Here is a 20346-nt window from a genome sequence, read left to right on the forward strand (position 1 = left end):
GCTGTTTCTTGTATTCCATGGTTGCCCCTTTCTGAACTATATCCCTGAATAATGTCTTTTTTTCTAGAAAGGATTTGTGGGGATGTGTATGAAGAGTGTTCCTTGAATACTGTGTCTGTTTTTATTATTCATTTAACAAGTATTTATTTGACTCTGTAAAGCACTCTATGTACTCTATGTAAATGTTTAGGATCCAGTGCTGAACAAACACAGGTATGGCTCCCATCCTGATGGAACTAGATATCAAATTCTAAGTTCATAATTGAGTCTCTTCCAAGTTCTTTACACTTTTTTCTTCTGGTATTTGTTGTTACAGATGAAAAGGCTGATGCCTGTCTGATTCTTAGCTCTTTATATTTTTTCTTTCTGGAAGTCGGCATGGTTTTTTTCTTTAACTGTGAAGTATGGGGTTTTAATTTCCACTATTCCTTTGGGGCATTCAGAGCCACTTGCTCTTATGAAGTCCTTCTTTAGGTTGGCAACATTTGTCCCTTTCCCTCATCTTCTGAATGAATGCTGGATGAATATTTGATCTCTGTATTCCTATTTCCATTTCCCTAACTCTTCTCTTATTTTAATCACCTTCTCCCCGTCCCCCACCTCCTTTTTCTCCACATTTTAGGGGAATGTCACAGTTTGGTTGTCTTCTTCAGTCATAAATATTTTGTTCATTTAGGTCCATTGTTCTCTCTGGCCCCTCTGAGTTTTTTTTTTCTTTGAGGGGAGATCTTTTTGATTTTCCAGAACTTTCTTGTTCTTTACATAATACTCTTGTTAGGTTTTGTGGATGCAGTATCTTCTCAATTACTGCTAAAGATTCCAATTATTAGATTTTTAAATTCTGTTTTATTGCCTTCATTAATAATGCTTCAGGTCACTTTTTCTGCTTGTTCAACTTGGTGCCTTTCTTTCAGATTGCTAGTTTTCTTCAAATATCTGGTGATGCTTGGTTATCTGCTCATTTATAGATGAGGTATACCGTTGATCAGTATCAGTTGTTATGAGTGTCCTCAGCAATTGTCAGTCTTCTGTGCTATGGCCTCCCCTTTCTGGTTTTGCACACCTGTGCTCTGCCTGTGGCACGTGAATGGGGAGGTGCTGGCAGGTGGACTTTTACAACTCCTGAGTAAAAGGGAGAGATAAATCTGTTAAGAAATTTTGCTGCTGCATTGAGTTACGTTAAAAAATTGTCTTTTCTCTCTGGTTCTGACACAATAAGAGGCCAGCAAGGTTGGCGTCCTATATGAGTGTGATCCTTACCAGCTGTAGTTGGAACAAATACAGCAAGAATTTCTAGGGGAAAAAAATCCTACTAAATTTTTATATATTGTGTCGTAGAGAACTGTGCTCTGGTCCAGGAAGCTTGTCTTTATGAACTCTGACAAAACTAGGTATGAAGGCCCTTCTTGAAACCTCGTCAGATCCGTTGTGAATGAGTGTTAAATTGTGTCTTATACAGAAATATTGTGGTACATGACATGTTGTTTAAAAAAAAAAAAGGAAAATAGCTCCTTAGTGAAATGGTGATCACTTTATAACTTTTAGTTTTATACAGTGTTTATGCGTGTGTAACACATTTGACCTTTTAAAATGTAAGCCAGTAGAATTTATGGAAAGATTCAGGCTTTTCAAAGCTAAAAAGGTAGATATTTTAAGAAACCCATCGTCTGGGGTATTTTAAGCAAAAGAAGCCATTAGCCTTATACATGTAGCTATATGTGTAAAATGTTTTCTGACTTTAAATTAGAATATGCTTAAATTTTTTTTCTGTTTTGCTTTATATTTGACTAATTGCCTTTCTTAATTTCTAAGGCATCTATTAAGTTGAATTTTTCAAAATTACTTCTTCTTAGAAAGCTGATAAATATTATTTGTCAAATCAAAGCTGAATTTAAAAGTAAATGTTTCAACTTTAATAAGCTCTTAGTGGAACTGCAGTGACAGATGATTGATACTTTGTCCCTAAAATCTTCTGAAGTACTCAGTGTTTGCTTACTTATTCTGTGTAGTCCTGGCAAACTCTTTTCTCTTTGCAGAATGGGACAGCAGAAGAAGTGACTTCAGAAGAGGAGGAAGAGGAAGAGATGGCTGAAGTAGGTATTTTATATAAGAATAACATTTCATAACTATCTTCACTTTTGAACATTTTATTAATTTTCTAATCTCCTTTATAAATCATTGTTAATGTGGAATAATGAGAAGCACATTGAATTTGTAATTTAATACAATTTCTAAAATCTGGCTTTACCTCTAATTCATGGTATACTTTTTAGCAAATTTCTTATCTGATGTCCTTGGATTTTATTTCATGGAAAATAAGAGCTCTTAACATTTAGCACTAAAATTATATTTACATTTAATAGTAATCAGTATTTAATCTGATTTGGTTTAAGAATAGGAACTACGAAGTTTCAGAATTTTTGTGTTTGAATAAAAGGAGAATTTGACCACATTTCAGCGACTATTCACTAGAAGTAATGAAAACTATCTCATGTTGAAAAATCATCTAAGAATATCAAAGAGGAAATTCCAAAGACACTGAGCTTAAGTCAGCTTAGTTGCCAGCCATTGATAAAATTTTAGACGTTTTCAGGCTCTGAGTCTTTGCATTTAAATTCAAACTTCATAATGAAGAATCTGTGTCTCTACATTGACCTGATACAAGGGATTTGAGTTCCACAGTCTTGGTTTTAAAACATTTTTCTGTTTGGATCTTAGAATTAATTTAGGTTATTACCTTAAATCTAAAATACACTTCTTAGAATGCCTTAGAACTAAAGTAGTTGTTGGTTTGTTTTGTGAGTCTGGAAGCAAAATAGTTCTTAACATTGTCCAGTTAGAATGATTTTTGGGCGGATAGATTTTTTTTTTTTAATGTTTTCATGCAGTTTAACTTAGGAATAAACTGCCAGAAAACATTAAACTGGGACTTCCCTGGTGGTACAGTGGTTAGGAGTCTGCCCTCCATTGCAGGGGGACGTGGGTTCGAGCCCTGGTCTGGGAAGGTCTCACATGCCGCAGGGCAACTAAGCCCGTGCGCCACACATATTGAACCTGCGCTCTAGAGCCCGTGAGCCACAACTGCTGAGCCCATGTGCCACAACTACTGAAGCCCGCACACCTAGAACCTGTGCTTCGCAACAAGAGAAGCCACAACATCAACGTAGAGTAGCCCCACTTGCCTCAACTAGAGAAAGCCCGTGCACAGCAACAAAGACCCAACACAGCCAAAAATAAATAAAAAATAAAATAAGTAAAAAAAAAAAATTAAACCTTTACCATGGGTCCAATGTACAATAAAGTAGACATTGTACTCAAAGAGTTTATGTACCTTTCTTTTTTCCCCTCACAAGATAATATGAAGAAAGGACAGCAGCATTTAGGGAAATCTAGAAAGGTAGGATGGACTTTGGAGATGTCAAATTAGGGTAGGTGAAAAGATATCCTAGGCAACTAAAATAATGTGGTAAAAAGGCCCAGAACAACCCTGGGCATGGTGTGTTTGGGTGCATTGGAGGCTGTCCTTTTGGGAGAAGGACATTGCTGTATTGGAGTCTTGGAAAGCAAGTTTGGCTAGAAAAGGCAGATGGCTAAGTCTTGAATTAGAGACAAATACGTTTATATTTGGTATGATTGTTGGTAAGGCCTTAAGCAGAGAATAGTGTACAGTGAATATTGTTTTGTAAAGATGATAATGATGATTTCTGTTCTGTGTTGATTAATACTCAAGTGGAGAAATTTTGTGGATTAGAACATGACTGAGGTTGAAGTTGGAGGAGGAGGAGGAGGTACAGGCCAAGGGTATTTGTGAGAACTCTGAAGAAAACAAGTGTAGGACGGAAAATTGTAGCTAAAAGGTGCAAACCAGGGGAAGGGAGCTCCATGAAGCATGCAGTCATAGACACGGTATAAATAAGAAAGGAATGTAATAGGAGTTGAAGAGATGGCAGTCTAAGAAAAAGACCATTGAGTCTGGACGAAAGTGGTCTAAATTATTAACCTGGTCTAGAAATCACAGTGAATTAGTCTGCTTGATAAAGTGGAGATAAAGTATAAACTACTTCTTTAGAGATTTTGATGATTGAGGTAAAGTTAGAAGAAAGGTAATAGAAAAAGGTTAGGATTTATTATCTATGCAGAATTTTAAAATTTGTAAGAGCTGATGCTAAGGGAAGGGAGGGAGAAGAATGATGTAATGATTAAAGATGTTGGCTTAGCGATGTTCAAATTCTTTTTCTAACTTTTTTCCTAATTATAAAAATCAATAGGTGCTCACTACAGAAAACTTGGAAAAGGAAAAGCACTAAATGTCTCTATTGATAATTATTAGTATTTCAGTATGTGTCCTTCTATTTTTTTCTGTGCTTATTTTGGCATAACTAAGATTCTATATATTCATTTTTGTATTCTGTGTTTTTCATTTCATTATTGATACAGAAGAAACCATTATGCTGTGTTGGCATTTTAATGGTCTTCCGGTATTCCATTGAATTAAGTTAACTGTCCTGATATTTTGCACATGAAGATTTTGTTTTTGTGGTTATAAAGTTGAAATAGGCATCTTTATGCCTAAATCTGTGTTCACATTTTAGACTAATTTCTAAAGTGAATCTAATAGATTTCTTGAAGTCGAGTTATGGTTCTTGGTACCTCATGCTAAACTGTTGCAAAAGTTCCCCTTAATAGGAGATATAAAGCAATTTAAGATGGCTCATTTGGTAGTAGTTATGGCTTTGTAAAACTATTAAATATGCTTTACTCAGATTCTAGCTTTAAAGTATAGTATATAAAAGGAGAGAACCTTTTGAATGGAATGTGAAGGCTTTTTTAGGATACATGTATTCTCTCTTTGTTCTCTGAGTCAGGAATAATTTAGCTTTTGACGTGAGCTTGAATAAGCTAAATTTTTAAATTTTTTATAGGATATAGAAGACTTAGATCACTATGAAATGAAGGAAGAAGAGCCTATTAGTGGGAAAAAGTCAGAGGATGAAGGAATTGAAAAAGAAAATTTGGCAATATTAGAGAAAATTAGGAAGACTCAAAGGCAAGACCATCTAAATGTAAGTATGTGTAAATGTATAGAACCTGGACTTTTGTGGTTAAGTAATTACGGTTGACCCTTGAACAGTGCTGGGGTTAGGGGTGCTGACCTTTCACCGAAATCCACGTATAGCTTTACAGCCAGCCTTCCATATCCACGGTTCCACATCCGAGGATTCAACTAACTGCAGATCGTGTAGTACGTATTGAGAAAATCTGCATATAAGTGGATCCACGCAGTTCAAACCTGTGTTGTTCAAGAGTCAGCTGTATAGGAATAATATAAATACAGGGCAATTCAATAAGATACCAATCAAAGCCACCCCCCTCCATCCCTGCCTTGGTTGTAGATTCAGCCATATGTTTTGTTGCCCTAGTTTCCCACCCCCCCCCCACAACATTTCTCATCTATTGATAGCCACTTTCTACCCCGTTCATCTGAAATCATTCACTTTCCAACTTGTTTATCCTGTTTTCTCTCCTTACCCTTCTCCTGTGGGATGTGCAAATTTAAATTCAGTCTCTCGTACAAAGTATAATTCAAATTCTTTCTTCTTCATGAAGCTGCCATCTGGTTTATCCTGCCCTGACTGAACCAAAAGTAATTTTTTCTTTTGACTTAACATCTTTTATGTGAAGCAGCATGGTGACAAACACAGCTGTGTGGCTTCATTTTCCTCAATTCTATAATGTGGACATTATGTACCATTTAGATGATTCCTGTAAATAATAAATGAGAACGACGTATATAAAATGCCCAGAGTAGGGAAATATCAAACAAAAGTCCAGCTAGCCATCTCAACACTTATTATTTACTTACTGCCTTTGTTTTAGAGCTATTTATCAAACCCATGAAATCTGAGAACCAGTTCTTTTGTCCTGAGCATAGGTTCTCAAACACAGGGAATGAATTGTTATGCAAGGAGATGACAAGTGTTGTAAACAGGTAGATTACTCTCACTTCTTCAGTCCTATTTACTGTATTAATGTAATTGGCAAATCTTTAGAGAGCAAAGAAATTCAGCCAAGTCCTTATCTTGATTATTTTTAAAAAAAAAAGCTTGTAGTATCTAAATATCTAAGATATTTACGATACTTTCTGTATCTTGTGATTGCTTCCAGTTTGTGTGTTATAGTCAAAACAACTACAAATTATTGAACACTATCACATGACAAACTAAGCAAAGTCTTTTAACGTTTATATGCCTTCCCATTTGATTTCATAACCACTGTAGGAAATATTCTTCCTATTCTATAGTTGTGAAACTGGGGTTTTAACCTATCAAGTAACGTAGCCAAAGTCACACAGCCAGGAAGTAATATCTTTTGTAAACCTGATTTTCTACCCCACCTCAAAGTGTAGTGCAACTTTTGAAGGTGCAACATTTAAAATTTTACAAGGTCAGGTTTTTTTAATTCAGAAGTCATTCTAAATGTTTTTGTCTTATGATAAATAGTTCCATTCATATTCAGTCTTAGGATAAGATACTGGTGCATTTTCATCTTCAGAGAAGGTGGAACACTGAAAAGAACTGAAACCAGTTGCATATATGTGGACATGTTGTTTCTCAATTTCTTAATATGTAAACTAGATTGTTAGTATAAGATTCTTATAGTCTGATTAAGGGACCTGCTTTAGTTAATGTATCACATTGAGGGTCTTCTGGTATTTTCAAAAATGCATGGAGCTACTACACATCTATTAGAATGCCCAAAATCTGGAACACTGAAAACACCAAATGCTGGTGAGGATGTGGAGCGACAGGAAACTTTTCTAATTGCTGATGGGAACGCAAAATGGCACAGCCACTTTAGAAGACTGTCTGACAGTCTTCTTTCAAAACTAAACATACTCTTAACCATACAATCCAGCAATTGAGCTCCTTGGTATTTGCCCAAATGAATTGAAAAGTTATGTCCACACAAAAACCTGCACGTAGATGTTTATAGCAGCTTTGTTCATAATTGCCAAAACTTGGAAGCAGTAGGAAAATGGATAAATAAACTATAGTACATCCAGGCAGTGGAATATTAGTCCCTGCTTAAAAAAATAATAATAATAATGAGCTGTCAAGGACAGGATATAGACATGGAGGAACCTTAAATCCATATTACTAGGTGAGAGAAGCCAATCTGAAAAGGCTGCAGACTGTGTTTTCAACTATATGACATTCTGAAAAAGGCAAAACTATGGAGACCGTAAAAAGATCCGTGGTTGCCCTGGGTTTCGGGGTGGGGGGTGGGATGAATAGGCGGAGCATGGAGGACTTTTAGGGCAATGAAAATACTTTGTATGTTATTATAATGGGCGGATACTTGTCATTATCCAAATCCATAGAATGTACAGCACCAAAAGGTAAAGGTACCTTAAGGTAAATTATGGACTTCAGGTGTAATGATGTGTCCAAATAGGTTGATCAGTTGTAAGAAATGTACCTCCGAAGGATGCTGATAATGAGGGAGACTATGCACTGTGAGGGGCAGCTATATGGGGAATCTCTGTACCTTCCTCTCAATTTTGCTGTGAACCTAAAACTGCCCACCCCAAATAAAATCGTAAAAAAGAAAAAAATTAATAAATTTTTTTTTTAATTGATGGAATTTGAAATAGACCCTTACTAGTTCTAGGCTATTGGAGTGGCCATGGTGATCTGAACATAGGTTAGCTGTTTATTTATTTTTTTTCAGATGACAAATAGTAAATGAATCAGACCTGCCCCAAATTTATATTCCTACTGAAACTTCATGATCATTGATTTAATTGAACTTAACTTTTTTGACTTCTTAAAATGTTGAGTGGTGATCCATTTTTACGATATCATTGTAAACGTTTATTTCAGGTTCAGATACCTTAAATCTTTAGTTATTTAAATCAGTAGATCCTGGTAAACAGCAAATTTTATGTTTCAGGGTGCAGTGTCTGGGTCTGTACAAGCTTCAGATAGACTTATGAAAGAGCTCAGGGACATATACAGATCACAGAGTTATAAAACAGGTAAGGACCTCTGGATCTCTGCTGTTGTCCTTATGCCCTTTTAAATTTTCAGATAGTAACTTCATTTCTTATAGTATAACTGGACAGAAACAGAAATGTTTATTAACTTTATTTTAGGAATGTGAAACACAAATTTAATCAAGTTACCAAAAGACGGGGGTAAAATAGGATGAGTTCACTTGTTTGGATTTTTAAAAATGTTTTTATGGACACATAATTTTTTATCTTCTTGCTGCTGGGGATTAACTCATGATTTTTATCTTCTGGGAAAGGTACAAAAATATATGCTTTGGAAAATAAATGAGTATATGTTTTATTGTATGAACAGAGAACTGTTGTCAAGTTGATTTTTATGTTCTTTTTTCCTTTTTTTGAAAACAACATAAGCAACTCTTATTGTAGTTAATGGTATTACTTTTAAAAATTTATAGTTTGACTTAAGAGTTCTTTCTTACCCAATAAGGCTTAAATATTATGGAATCTCTCTAATTGAAATAAAATTCCCTCAGATTATTGCAGCGAGTCTAACAGTATTGAATAAGAGAAAGAGCCAAACTTTAGTTTGTTTGAAAAGGTAGCATTATGATCCATTAAGAATTTTTCAGAGTGATCAAGTCTAAATCATTAGAGCTTACTTAAAAACAAACAAGCAAAAAAACCCCCCTACTTTATAGAGTCCAAGATAAGTCAGATTTGTTTCTGAGGTTGTTAGAAGTTTTGGTGTCCTAACAGTTCCTCTTATAAGAAATCTAAAAGTTTGTGTGTAGAAAGATAATAAAGTTAAATATTTGAATACTGGTTTACCTTAAAACGTTCAGTCATCACTTGTTTGTTACTGCATTATTTGTAGTAGCAAAAAATTAAATTAATAACCAGCTATATGGTGGAATTAAGTTATGGCTTATCCATAAAATAAATTACTACAGTTATTAAAAAGATTGACAATAAATTTTTATATTCTAATGGAAAGATGTCCCAAAAAGTTGAAGAAAGATTATAAAACTGTATGTAGAGGGATTCCATGTTAATAGAACTGTTTGCATATATGCATAGGAGAAAAGTCTTAAGTACATATGATTTTGCATAAGCTTTTTTTTCCTCTTACAATTAATGGTAAACAGTTTTTCAAACCCAAAAATCCTCTTCATTGATGGCTTTAGTTGTCCATCTGTTAATGGTATAAGATACTCAGCTCCAGCACCAAACTATTTATAATACAGCTTAGTTGTTCCATGTTTTAATGGCAAAATTTGTAGCTTTTGTTGGCTATTTAGTGTATATATTTACACCAGAGCAATAGTTATAAGATCAAATGAAGAGTAACTAACATGCCCTATACCTTTACAGGGATTTATTCAGTGGAACTCATAAATGACAGTTTATATGACTGGCATGTTAAACTGCAGAAGTAAGTGCTTTTTTATGCTAACCCACTCTTTTTAATGGTAGACTATCACAGTGGAGATTTTTTTCCCCCTTAATTTGATACCTATTTACTGTGGCTTTTACTTACTGTTTCTGTAGAAATAGTTCTTAGGTTGTTAAAATGAGCTGATTCTTGGGCTTAATAAGTAAAGTGAGAAAGAAGGAGGAGAAAAAGAAGAGCCAGCTGTGGGAAAAAGTGTTTCATGGAGTTAATGAGACAATTAGGAACTATACAAACAAAAGTGTATAAATAACTTGATGAGATTGACTGTGACAACCAGTTTATATTTGAAATAAGAAATTTGAGTAGGGCCTGAATATATAGAACAGTTGTAGACAAATTTAGATTTTTTTAGTGATTTCACTTTTTCTGGTCTTGTCCATGGTAAATTTCTCTCCTTGAACCCCTTGTCTAATAATACAGTTTGAGAGAAGCAGACTTTCTTGAGAAGATTGTGTACATATGACCCTTTCCTTTAGAATAACTGCTAACTTTGCATGCCCTTAGGAGAGTAGGTGTAGAATACTGTGATCTCTTTTTGGACATTTAATCCCAAGGCGTTGGAGGCTATAGTTAATTTGTTTTTCCAGGAACCGTAGAGCAGCTTTAGACCTTCTCTGTTTGGAATTTACCCTAGGGGCTCTGTTTTAGCTCTTGGAATGGTTTATTTTTGAGTTTAGTGAGAAAAAAAATCTGACTTTTTGTTTGAACTGTTTTTTGTTTTGTAATTCTTAGGGTTGATCCTGATAGTCCTTTGCACAGTGATCTTCAGATCTTAAAAGAAAAAGAAGGCATAGAATATATTTTGCTTAACTTCTCTTTTAAGGTAAGAAAATTGTAAGGGGACTCCATATGCTTCTAATGGCAACGTATATTTGTACAATTGCTTTGGAAAACCGTTTGGTATAACTTGGTAAAGTAGAAGATACTCATATCCTGTGGTCCAGGAATTCTCCTCCTAGACATATAACCTGCAAGAAATGAGTACTTAGATGCACCAGGAGACAAACACAAGAATGTTCAAAGCAGCATTGTTTATAATAGCCTCAAATAAAAATAACCCAAGTGTCTGTTCCAATAGAATGGAGCACTGTGGTATTCATAAAACGGAATAGAGCTATGTGCAACAAGATAGATGAATCTTAAACACAGTGTTGAGCAAAAGAAACCATATTCCCAAAACATGTTTTGTACAATTTCATTAGTACAGCTCAAAAACAGGTAAAACTGAATTATATTATTTAAGCATGCCTTCTCATCGGAGGCAGTATTCCCCCGAATGGGGTGAAAATTGGTCCTTGGAATGAAAAAGTCTTAAATATTACAATAGTCTGTAGCCCTTCAAAGGGCCACGATACATAAATAGATACACAGTATGTCTGTGGTATTAAAAGTTTTGTCGGGGAGCAGGATGGGGAGGAGTTAGGAAAAAATTATTCTAAAAAGGCTTCTTAGTGGAACAAAAATGAGAAATATTTATGGATTCATACTTGGGCAATAAAAGTATCAAGAGAAACGAAGATGTGATTACCATACAGTTTAGGATAGCAAGTACATCTAGCTAAGCGGGGAGGGAGTCGTGAGCTGAAAGGGACACCTGGGGGCTTCTTGTTTATTGACTGTAGTCTGTTTCTTGACCAGGGTGGTAGTTGCATGGATACTATTTCATGCTAGTTTGTAATGGTGTACCTTTATATTTTATGCACTTTTCTAAATTTATGTGTTATATTTGTTTTTAAAAGATGCTAAAAAATAAAGGTTAAAGCAATGGAATCTAGGTAAAATGTAGTGGTTTTAAATTTTTGTTTAAAAAAACTAGGAAGTGTTTCTAAGGGGTTATATTTTAATTATTTGGAGCTTCTTTTTGACCTGTTCTTTGAAATTGAGAAAAAATTGTGTAGCAGTTGTCTTGCAGATAAACTCCCCCCCCCCCATTTCAGTTAGGTGGACTTCAATGCACTAGGTGCTATAGAAGGCTTGAGGACATGGGGCATCTAAATAATCCCTGTTCTTCAAGAGCCTGTAGTCTTTCTGGGGAGAAATCTGTGAGGAAAACTATAGGGCTTTGGAGATCATGATGAAGAGTCTGGGAGCTTACCTTAATGCAGTAAAAAGCCAACAGAGGTTTTTAGGCAGGGGCATGATTGATCTGTTAGGCTTTTTATTTTATTTTTAAAAAAGAATTAGTATGCCTTCAGCATCAGAGTAGATAGGATAGAGTAGATTTCTGGGAGACTAGTTGGGGACTTTGATTTTAATCTGGGCAAAGAGCAATGAAGGTTGGTAGTGGTAGGAATAGGTGAGAATAGATGGATATGAGATGTTTTGAAGGAAGAAAACAAAAGACATGAAAGGATACTTTTATACTTGCAAAAAGGGTAATTTTTCTGAAAGCTGCTTACTTAGCTTTTGTGTGTGTATATTCTTGTTTGGGCTTATATCCTCATTTATGATTGAACTTTCTTCAAATAGCCCAAATGTCAAATGTCATTGTTTTCCCACAGCTTTGTTATTGTAGAAATTATTGTGGCTATCAACTGGGTTGTCTTCCTAGAGAGTGAATCTGGTATATATTTACTGACATTGCTAGTGACTGTATTTTTACTGATGCATATGGTGAAAAAAAACCCTAGGAATGTATCTTTTTAAAAAATACATGCAAAATATTTTTAACCTGAAATCTAAGCAATCATATTAAGTCATATTCCCATAGGCCCAACACCAAGCTTATCAATATCTTTGAAGACTGATGTGGGCCCCTCCCCTCTTACTTCGTCTTTCAGAGATATCTTCTAAGGGAATCTGAAATCTTGACCAGGAAACTGAAGGTCTTGTGACTGCAGATAGCGTTTTCATTATATTTTCCTGCTCTAGGTAGAACTTCAGGGAGGGGATGATCTGGGAGGTAAATGGCTGAAATTCTGTTGGATTTGTTTCTGAACCATGGTTCCTGATACCAGAAAGAAGGGCCTTTGCTAGGGTTGAAGTATTTCTTGAGAGGCCTGGGAAGAATGTGATTGCCTTGAGCTAACTGACCTTACTAAGAGGATCTTAAACTCAATTGCCAAGTTACTAGTATCGGGATTCATAGACTTTGGAGGATTAGCAAGTATGACTCAGAAAGAAGGAGTCACAGAAGGAGCATGAACAGTATTTAGGGCCTTGGATGGCCATGGTGACAACTTGAGGGTCATGAAGAGTAAGAAAGTGAAACTTGAGATGTAACATGACACAAGGATGGGGAAGGGGTAGGAGGGAATGGGACCTGTTAGATGTGTCAGCAACTTGGTAAGGAAGTGGTGGTCTGGCTTTTCAGGCCACATCTGATCTACTGAGTTGAATTTTGAGGTAGTACTTTAAGAAGGGTTTATTTAGACAAATCTGGGTTTATTTAGAGAATAGTAGCAAGGATTAGAAAGATTCCATACCATGTCCTAAGATAGCAGGTGAAATTATAGATTTGGAGAGGAGAACATGGGGGTTCCTGATATCTTGTCTTCAACTATTTGAAGGGCTGTATGTGTATAAATATTAGTTTGATTAGTTTTTGATGAACACAAGGCATGACAATAGAATTAGTAAGTCAAACTGTAAAGAGACAATTTTCAATTCAATATAAGGAGGTGATGTATAACTATTTAGAGCCATCTGATGATGGATGGCTCTAGTCTTTTAAAAATAGAATGTGCCTCATGGCTGAGAATAGCTTGGAAGCCCAAGATGTTGATTTGGAAATCGGATAACTTTATGACATCCTTGTAAAACCTGAGGTTCTTAGTTTCTGAGTTAGTATACCACAATAGCTCGCATATCTTTTTTTTTTTTTTTTTTTGGCCACACTGCACGGCTTGTGGGATCTTAGTTCCTTGCAGGATCTTAGTTCCCTAACCAGGGACTGAACCCGGACCCTTGGCAGTGAAAGCGTAGAGTCCTAACCACTGGACCACCAGGGAATTCCCTCTTGCATATCTATTTAAACAGAAACCTTCCTCCACCCCACCCACCAATGCCTGTAAACAACCCCCCCACAACCCCACGCCTTTTTATTTCTGTAAAATCTTGATTACTGAGTTCCAAGGTACAGAGTTTATGGAATAGAATCCTTGTGTTTTGATGTAGAATAGTTAATCTGAAGGATTACTTAAAATGAAGGGAGTTCTCACTGTCACATAATCAATTAAAAGAGGTTTTGGGGCTTCCCTGGTGGCACAGTGGTTAAGAATCCACCTGCCAATGCTGGGGACACGGGTTCGAGCCCTGGTCTGGGAAGATCCCACATGCCGTGGAGCAACAAAGCCTGTGCGCCCAAACTACTGAGCCTGTGCTCTAGAGCCCGTGAGCCACAACGACTGAAGCCCGCGTGCCTAGAGCCCGTGCTACGCAACAAGAGAAGCCAATGCAATGAGAAGCCCGTGCAATGCAACCAAGAGTAGCCCCCCCCTCGCTGCAACTAGGGAAAGCCCGCATGCAGCAATGAAGACCCAATGTAGCCAAAAATAAATAAAATAAATAAATTTATATATATAAAAACAAGGTGTGGTAGTCACTCATTTGGGATCACATATTTAAAGATCTGAAATATAGGAAATTAAATGAAGTTGTACTTTACCAAGCTTTGCATCTATGCCTTTCTTTATCTGTTAAGTTGTAGATGAAAGGTAAGCTACTTATTTGGAAGTAGATTGTAATAACTGTCATTAAGCTGATTTCTTTTGTGGGTAGATTTCTTCTTTTTCTGCCTTGCAGTAGATAGCTAAGATTATCTGTTTTAGCTGTCAGAAGTGTGCTTTTTTATCTCCCTCTCCAATTAGGATTGAATTTACATAGTTTACATGTTCCTCAGAATCTTACTTGAGGATGGGTAGTAAGGTACTGGAATTATGCTGGTTATTTTTCCAGTTAAAACTGTAGTTTTGTGTTCCTTAGAAATAACTGGATGAAACAAATGTTTGTTTAGCTCTTTTACTTGCAAATTGATTTTTTAAGAGGTGTTAGTTTCTTAATTCTCATTTATTTGAACACAGAAATCAGAAGTAATTTCTCTTAGACTTCCTGACATATCTTCATGGAGGCAGTATGCTGTTTACTCTGCTCCTCTGTTGTAGGAAAGTGAGGGGTAGCCTTCTTGGCCTCCTGGCCACTAGAGACTGACCTCTAACATTCTTGGCCACTTCAGCTACCATCTTTACTTCAGTTCATTGAGAGAAAAAGTTTTATTCTTTTGGAAACCTCAGTTTCCAGGACTGAAAATTTAAAACAGAATTGTGCAGCCAGAGGGTTAGCTGAGGTTCTATTCTCTCATCTTGCCATTATATATCTTTATCAGGTCTGATGATCGTTGTCAGATTAATTGGAGCAATTATCTATTTGCATTTAATGTTGGTATTGCTATTCGGGTTTAAATCTGTCTCATTTACTTGTCCTTGCTCCATGCTTTTTTCCCCCACATTCTTTTGGATGTTTTTTTGGGTTTTTTTTATTATTACTCCAGTTTCCCACCTCTGTTAGCTTGGTGCTTATCATTCTTTACTCTGATTTACTACCTTACAATTATAATACATATCCTTAGCTTGTCAAAGTATAATATAAATTTGTTAATTTGTGTTTTTCCTTTTCCTTGTCAAGGCAAAGACCTTAGAACATGTACACCCTGCCAAATACGTGCTGTTGTTGTCATGCATTTAGTTCTATATTTATCTAAAACCTTATACATTATTGTTACATAATTCTTCAGTATTCATTTGGATCTTTGTACATATTAGCTCTTTTCATGGTCTTTATTCTCCAGGTTTCCATCTAGGATCTTCTTTCTCTTGCGTGAAGAATATCCTTTTTTGTTTCCTTCAGTGTGGGTCTGCTTATAGGAAAATATCTTTATTTGGACTTCACTTTTGGAAAGTATTTTTTTTATATATATAATTTTCAGTGCCCTAAATTTTCTTCTTTTAAGAGGTGAATTTTATTTATTTATGTGTTTATTTTTGGCTGTGTTGGGTCTTCGTTTCTGTGCGAGGGCTTTCTCTACTTGCGGCAAGTGGGGGCCACTCTTCATCGTGGTGCGCGGGCCTCTCACTCTCGCGGCCTCTCTTGTTGTGGAGCACAAGCTCCAGATGCGCAGGCTCAGTAGTTGTGGCTCACGGGCCCAGTTGCTCTGCGGCATGTGGGATCTTCCCAGAACAGGGCTCGAACCCCCGTCCCCTGCATTGTCGGGCAGACTCCCAACTACTGTGCTACCAGGGAAGCCCCTGGAAAGTATTTTTATTGTGTATAGATTTTTAGGTTGGAGATTCCTTTCTTTCAGCACCTCAAAGATATCATTCCCTTATTATAGCTTCCATTGTTTCTCTTGAAGTATTTATAGTGCGTAAATCTCATGAAGTCTTTAATCAGTTCTGGTAAATTTTCAGACATTATCAGGCATTATCTCTTCAAATATTGCATCTGTCCCATTCTAGGACTCTACATATATGATTAGCCTTTTCAATACATTTCCCTATGTCTTGTTTATTATCTGCATTTTCCACATTTTTCTCTCACTTGGCTTCATTTGGGATGTTTTCTGACCTATTTTTCTAGCATACTGAATTTCTCTTCCAAGTCTCCATGGTAGTAAACTCATCCATTAAGTTATTAATTTCAGTAACTGTATTTTTAAGCTTCAGAATTCCTATATAGTTCATTTTTATAATTTTAATTTTCTGCCAGGGTTTTCAATCTTGCCTTTTCTTACACATACTCAGCATAGTTATTTTAAAATCTGTGTCTGATAACTCTCTTATTTTGACCCCTTGTAGTTTTGTCTGTAGTTTGCTTCTTGTTTTCTGATCATGTTGTCTTTAAGTCTTTTTTTTGTTTTAAACATCTTTATTGAAGTATAGTTGCTTTACAATGTTGTGTTAGTTTCTGCTGTATAACAAAGTGAATCACTTATATGTATACATATATCCCCATATCCCCTCCCTCTGTGTCTCCCTCCCACCCTCCCTATCCCACCCCTCTAGATGGTCACAAAGCACCTAGCTGATCTCCCTGTGCTACGCAGCTGCTTCCCACTAGCTAGCTATTTTACATTTGGTAGTGTATATATGTCAGTGCTACTCTCTCACTTCGTGCCAGCTTACCCTTCCCCGTCCCCGTGTCCTCAAGTCCATTCTCTACGCCTGCGTCTTTTATTCCTGTCCTGCCCCTAGGTTCTTCAGAACCTTTTTTTTTTTTTTTAGATTCTGTATATATGTGTTAGCATATGGTATTTGTTTTTCTCTTTCTGACTTACTTCACTCTGTATGACAGACTCTAGGTCCATCCACTTCACTACAAATAACTCAATTTCGTTTCTCTTTATGGCTGAGTGATATTCCATTACATGTATGTGCTGCATCTTTATCCATTCATCTGTCGATGGACACTTAGGTTGCTTCCATGTCCTGGCTATTGTAAATAGTGCTACAGTGAACATTGTGGTACATGACTCTTTTTGTTTTTTTAATAAATTTATTTATTTATTTATGGTTGTGTTGGGTCTTCATTGCTGTGTGTGGGCTTTCTCTGGTTGCTGCAAGCGGGGGCTACTCGTCATTGCGGTATGTGGGCTTCTCATTGTGATGGCTTCTCTTGTGGAGCACGGACTCCAGGCACGCGGGCTCAGTAGTTGTGGCTCATGGGCTCTAGAGCGCAGGCTCAGTAGTTGGGCCACACAGGCTTAGTTGCTCCGTGGCATGTGGGATCTTCCCAGACCGGGGCTTGAACCCGTGTCCACTGCATTGGCAGGCAGCTTCTTAACCATTACGCTATCAGAGAAGCCCAACATGACTCTTTTTGAATTACGGTTTTCTCAGGGTATATGCCCAGTAGTGGGATTGCTGGGTCGTATGGTAGTTCTAGTTTTAGTTTTTTAAGGAACCTCCATACTGTTCTCCATAGTGGCTGTATCAATTTACATACCCACCAACAGTGGAACAGGGTTCCCTTTTCTCCACACCCTCTCCAGCATTTATTGTTTGTAGATTTTTTGATGATAGCCATTCTGACCAGTGTGAGATGATACCTCATTGTAGTTCTGATTTTTATTTCGCTAATGATTAGTGATGTTGAGCATCGTTTCATGTGTTTGTTGGCAATCTGTATATCTTCTTTGGAGAAATGTTTATTTAGGTCTTCTGGCCATTTTTGGATTGCGTTGTTTGTTTTTTTGTTACTGAGCTGCATGAGCTGCTTGTATATTTTGGAGATTAATCGTTTCTCTGTTGCTTCATTTACAAATATCTCTTCCCATCCTGAGGGTTGTCTTTTTGTCTTGTTTATGGTTTCCTTTGCTGTGTGAAAGCTTTTAAGTTTCATTAGGTCCCATTTGTTTATTTTTGTTTTTATTTCCATTTCTCTAGGAGGTGGGTCAAAAAGGATCTTGCTGTGATGTATATCATCGAGTGTTTTGCCTGTGTCTTCCTCTAAGAGTTTTATAGTGTCTGGCCTTACATTCAGGTCTTTAATCCATTTTGAGTTTATTTTTGTGTATGGTGTTAGGGAGTGTTCTAATTTCATTCTTTTACATGTAGCTGTCCAGTTTTCCCAGCACCACTTATTGAAGAGGCTGTCTTTTCTTTACTGTATATTCTTGCCTCCTTTATCAAAGATAAGGTGACCATATGTGTGTGGGTTTGTCTCTGGGCTTTCTATCTTGTTCCATTGATCTGTCTTTCTGTATTTGTGCCAGTACCATACTGTCTTGATTACTGTTGCTTTGTAGTATAGTCTGAAGTCAGGGAGCCTGATTCCTCCTGCTCTGTTTTTCGTTCTCAAGATTGCTTTGGCTATTCGGGGTCTTTTGTGTTTCCATACAAATTGTGAAATTTTTTGTTCTAGTTCTGTGAAAAATGCCAGTGGTAGTTTGATAGGGATTGCATTGAATCTGTAGATGCTTTGGGTAGTATAGTCATTTTCATAATGTTGATTCTTCCAATCCAAGAACATGGTATATCTCTCCATCTGTTTATATTGTCTTTAATTTCTTTCATCAGTGTCTTCATTCCTTGCATACAGGTCTTTTGTCTCCTTATGTAGTTTTATCCCTAGGTATTTTATTTTTTTTGTTGCAGTGGTAAATGCGAGTGTTTCCTTAATTTCTCTTTCAGATTTTTCATTGTCATTGTATAGAAATGCAAGAGATCTCTGCATTAATTTTGTATCCTGCTACTTTTACAAATTCATTGATTAGCTCTAGTAGTTTTCTGGTAGCATCTTTAGGATTCTCTATGTATAGTATCATGTCATCTGCACAGTATCATGTCATCTGCAAATAGTGACAGTTGTACTTCTTTTCCGATTTGGATTCCTTTCATTTCTTTTTCTCTCTGATTTCTGTGGCTAAAACTTCCAAAAGTATGTTGAATAATAGTGGTGAGAGTGGGCAACCTTGTCTTGCTCTTAATCTTAGAGGAAATGGTTTCAGTTTTTCACCATTGAGGACGATGTTGGCTGTGGGTTTGTCATATATGGCCTTTATTATGTTGAGGCAGGTTCCCTCTGAGCCTGCTTTCTGGAGAGTTTTTATCATACATGGGTGTTGAATTTTGTCAAAAGCTTTTTCTACATCTATTGAGATGATCATATGGTTTTTATTCTTCAATTTGTTAATATGGTGTATCACATTGATTGATTTGGGTATACTGAAGAATCCTTGCATTCCTGGGATAAACCACACTTTATCCTGGCGTATGATCCTTCTAATGTGCTGTTGGAGTCTGTTTGCTAGTATTTTAAAGAAGATGTTGGGGATAGGAGTTTATTAATTAATTAATTTATTTTTGTTGTGTTGGGTCTTCGTTTCTGTGCGAGGGCTTTCTCTAGTTGTGGCAAGTGGGGGCCTCTCTTCATCGCTGTGCGTGGGCCTCTCACTGTCGCGGCCTCTCTTGTTGCGGAGCACAGGCTCCAGACACGCAGGCTCAGTAGTTGTGGCTCTCGAGCCTAGTTGCTCAGCGGCATGTGGGATCTTCCCAGACCAGGGCTCGAACCCGTGTCCCCTGCATTAGCAGCCAGATTCTCAACCACTGCGCCACCAGGGAAGCCCTGTTTGCTAGTATTTTGTTGAGGGTTTTTGTATCTGTGTTCATCAGGATATTGGCCTGTAGCTTTCTTTTTTGGGACATCTTTGTCTGGTTCTGGTATCAGGGTGATGGTGGCCTCATTCTATTAGCTTTTGGTTGTCTGTAAAGGTTTTAGTTTCTCCACTGAATCTGAATGAGATCCTTGCTGGGTAGAGATCCTTGCTGGGTAGAGTAATCTTGTTTGTAGATTTTTCCCTTTCATCACTTTAAATATGTCCTGCTACTCCTTTCTGGCTTGCAGAGTTTCTGCTGAAAGATCAGTGGTTAACCTTATGGGGATTCCCTTGTATGTTATTTGTTGCTTTTCCCTTGCTGCTTTTAATATTTTTTCTTTGTATTTAATTTTTGTTACTTTGATTAATATGTGTCTTTGCGTGTTTCTCCTTGGATATATCCTGTATGGGACTCTGCGCTTCCTAGACTTGATTGACTATTTCCTTTCCCATGAACCAGGGAAGCCCCCTCTGCTGTATTTTTGAAGAGCTTGAGAAAGCTAGGTGTTAGCTCTTCTCTAAATGTTTGATAGACTTCACCTGTGAAGCCATTGGGTCCTGGGCTATTGTTTGTTGGAAGATTTTTAATCACAGTTTCAATTTCAGTGCTCATGATTGGTCTATTTATATTTTCTATTTCTTCCTGGTTCAGTCTCAGAAAGATTTGGTTTTCTAAGAATTTGTCCGTTTCTTCCAGGTTGTCCATTTTATTGGCGTATAGTTGCTTGTAGTAATCCCTCATGATCCTTTGTATTTCTGCAGTGTAAGTTTTTACTTCTCCTTTTTCAT

The 20346-nt window shown here is 36.8% G+C and overlaps 1 protein-coding gene across 1 annotated transcript in view; it reads left to right on the forward strand.

Annotated features, from left to right (window-relative positions):
* Nucleotides 1-20346, forward strand: part of UBE2Q2 (ubiquitin conjugating enzyme E2 Q2) — a 65500-nt gene that overhangs the window by 20655 nt on the left and 24499 nt on the right. Inside the window, exons 4-8 of the mRNA XM_024768978.1 lie at nt 2037-2093; nt 4923-5063; nt 7954-8038; nt 9386-9446; nt 10200-10290. Of these exons, the coding sequence (XP_024624746.1) occupies nt 2037-2093; nt 4923-5063; nt 7954-8038; nt 9386-9446; nt 10200-10290 (435 nt within the window). The remainder of the gene's footprint in view (nt 1-2036; nt 2094-4922; nt 5064-7953; nt 8039-9385; nt 9447-10199; nt 10291-20346) is intronic.

Source organism: Neophocaena asiaeorientalis, unplaced genomic scaffold (assembly GCF_003031525.2).
Source record: "Neophocaena asiaeorientalis asiaeorientalis breed wild unplaced genomic scaffold, Neophocaena_asiaeorientalis_V1.1 scaffold879, whole genome shotgun sequence".
NCBI lineage: Eukaryota > Metazoa > Chordata > Mammalia > Artiodactyla > Phocoenidae > Neophocaena > Neophocaena asiaeorientalis.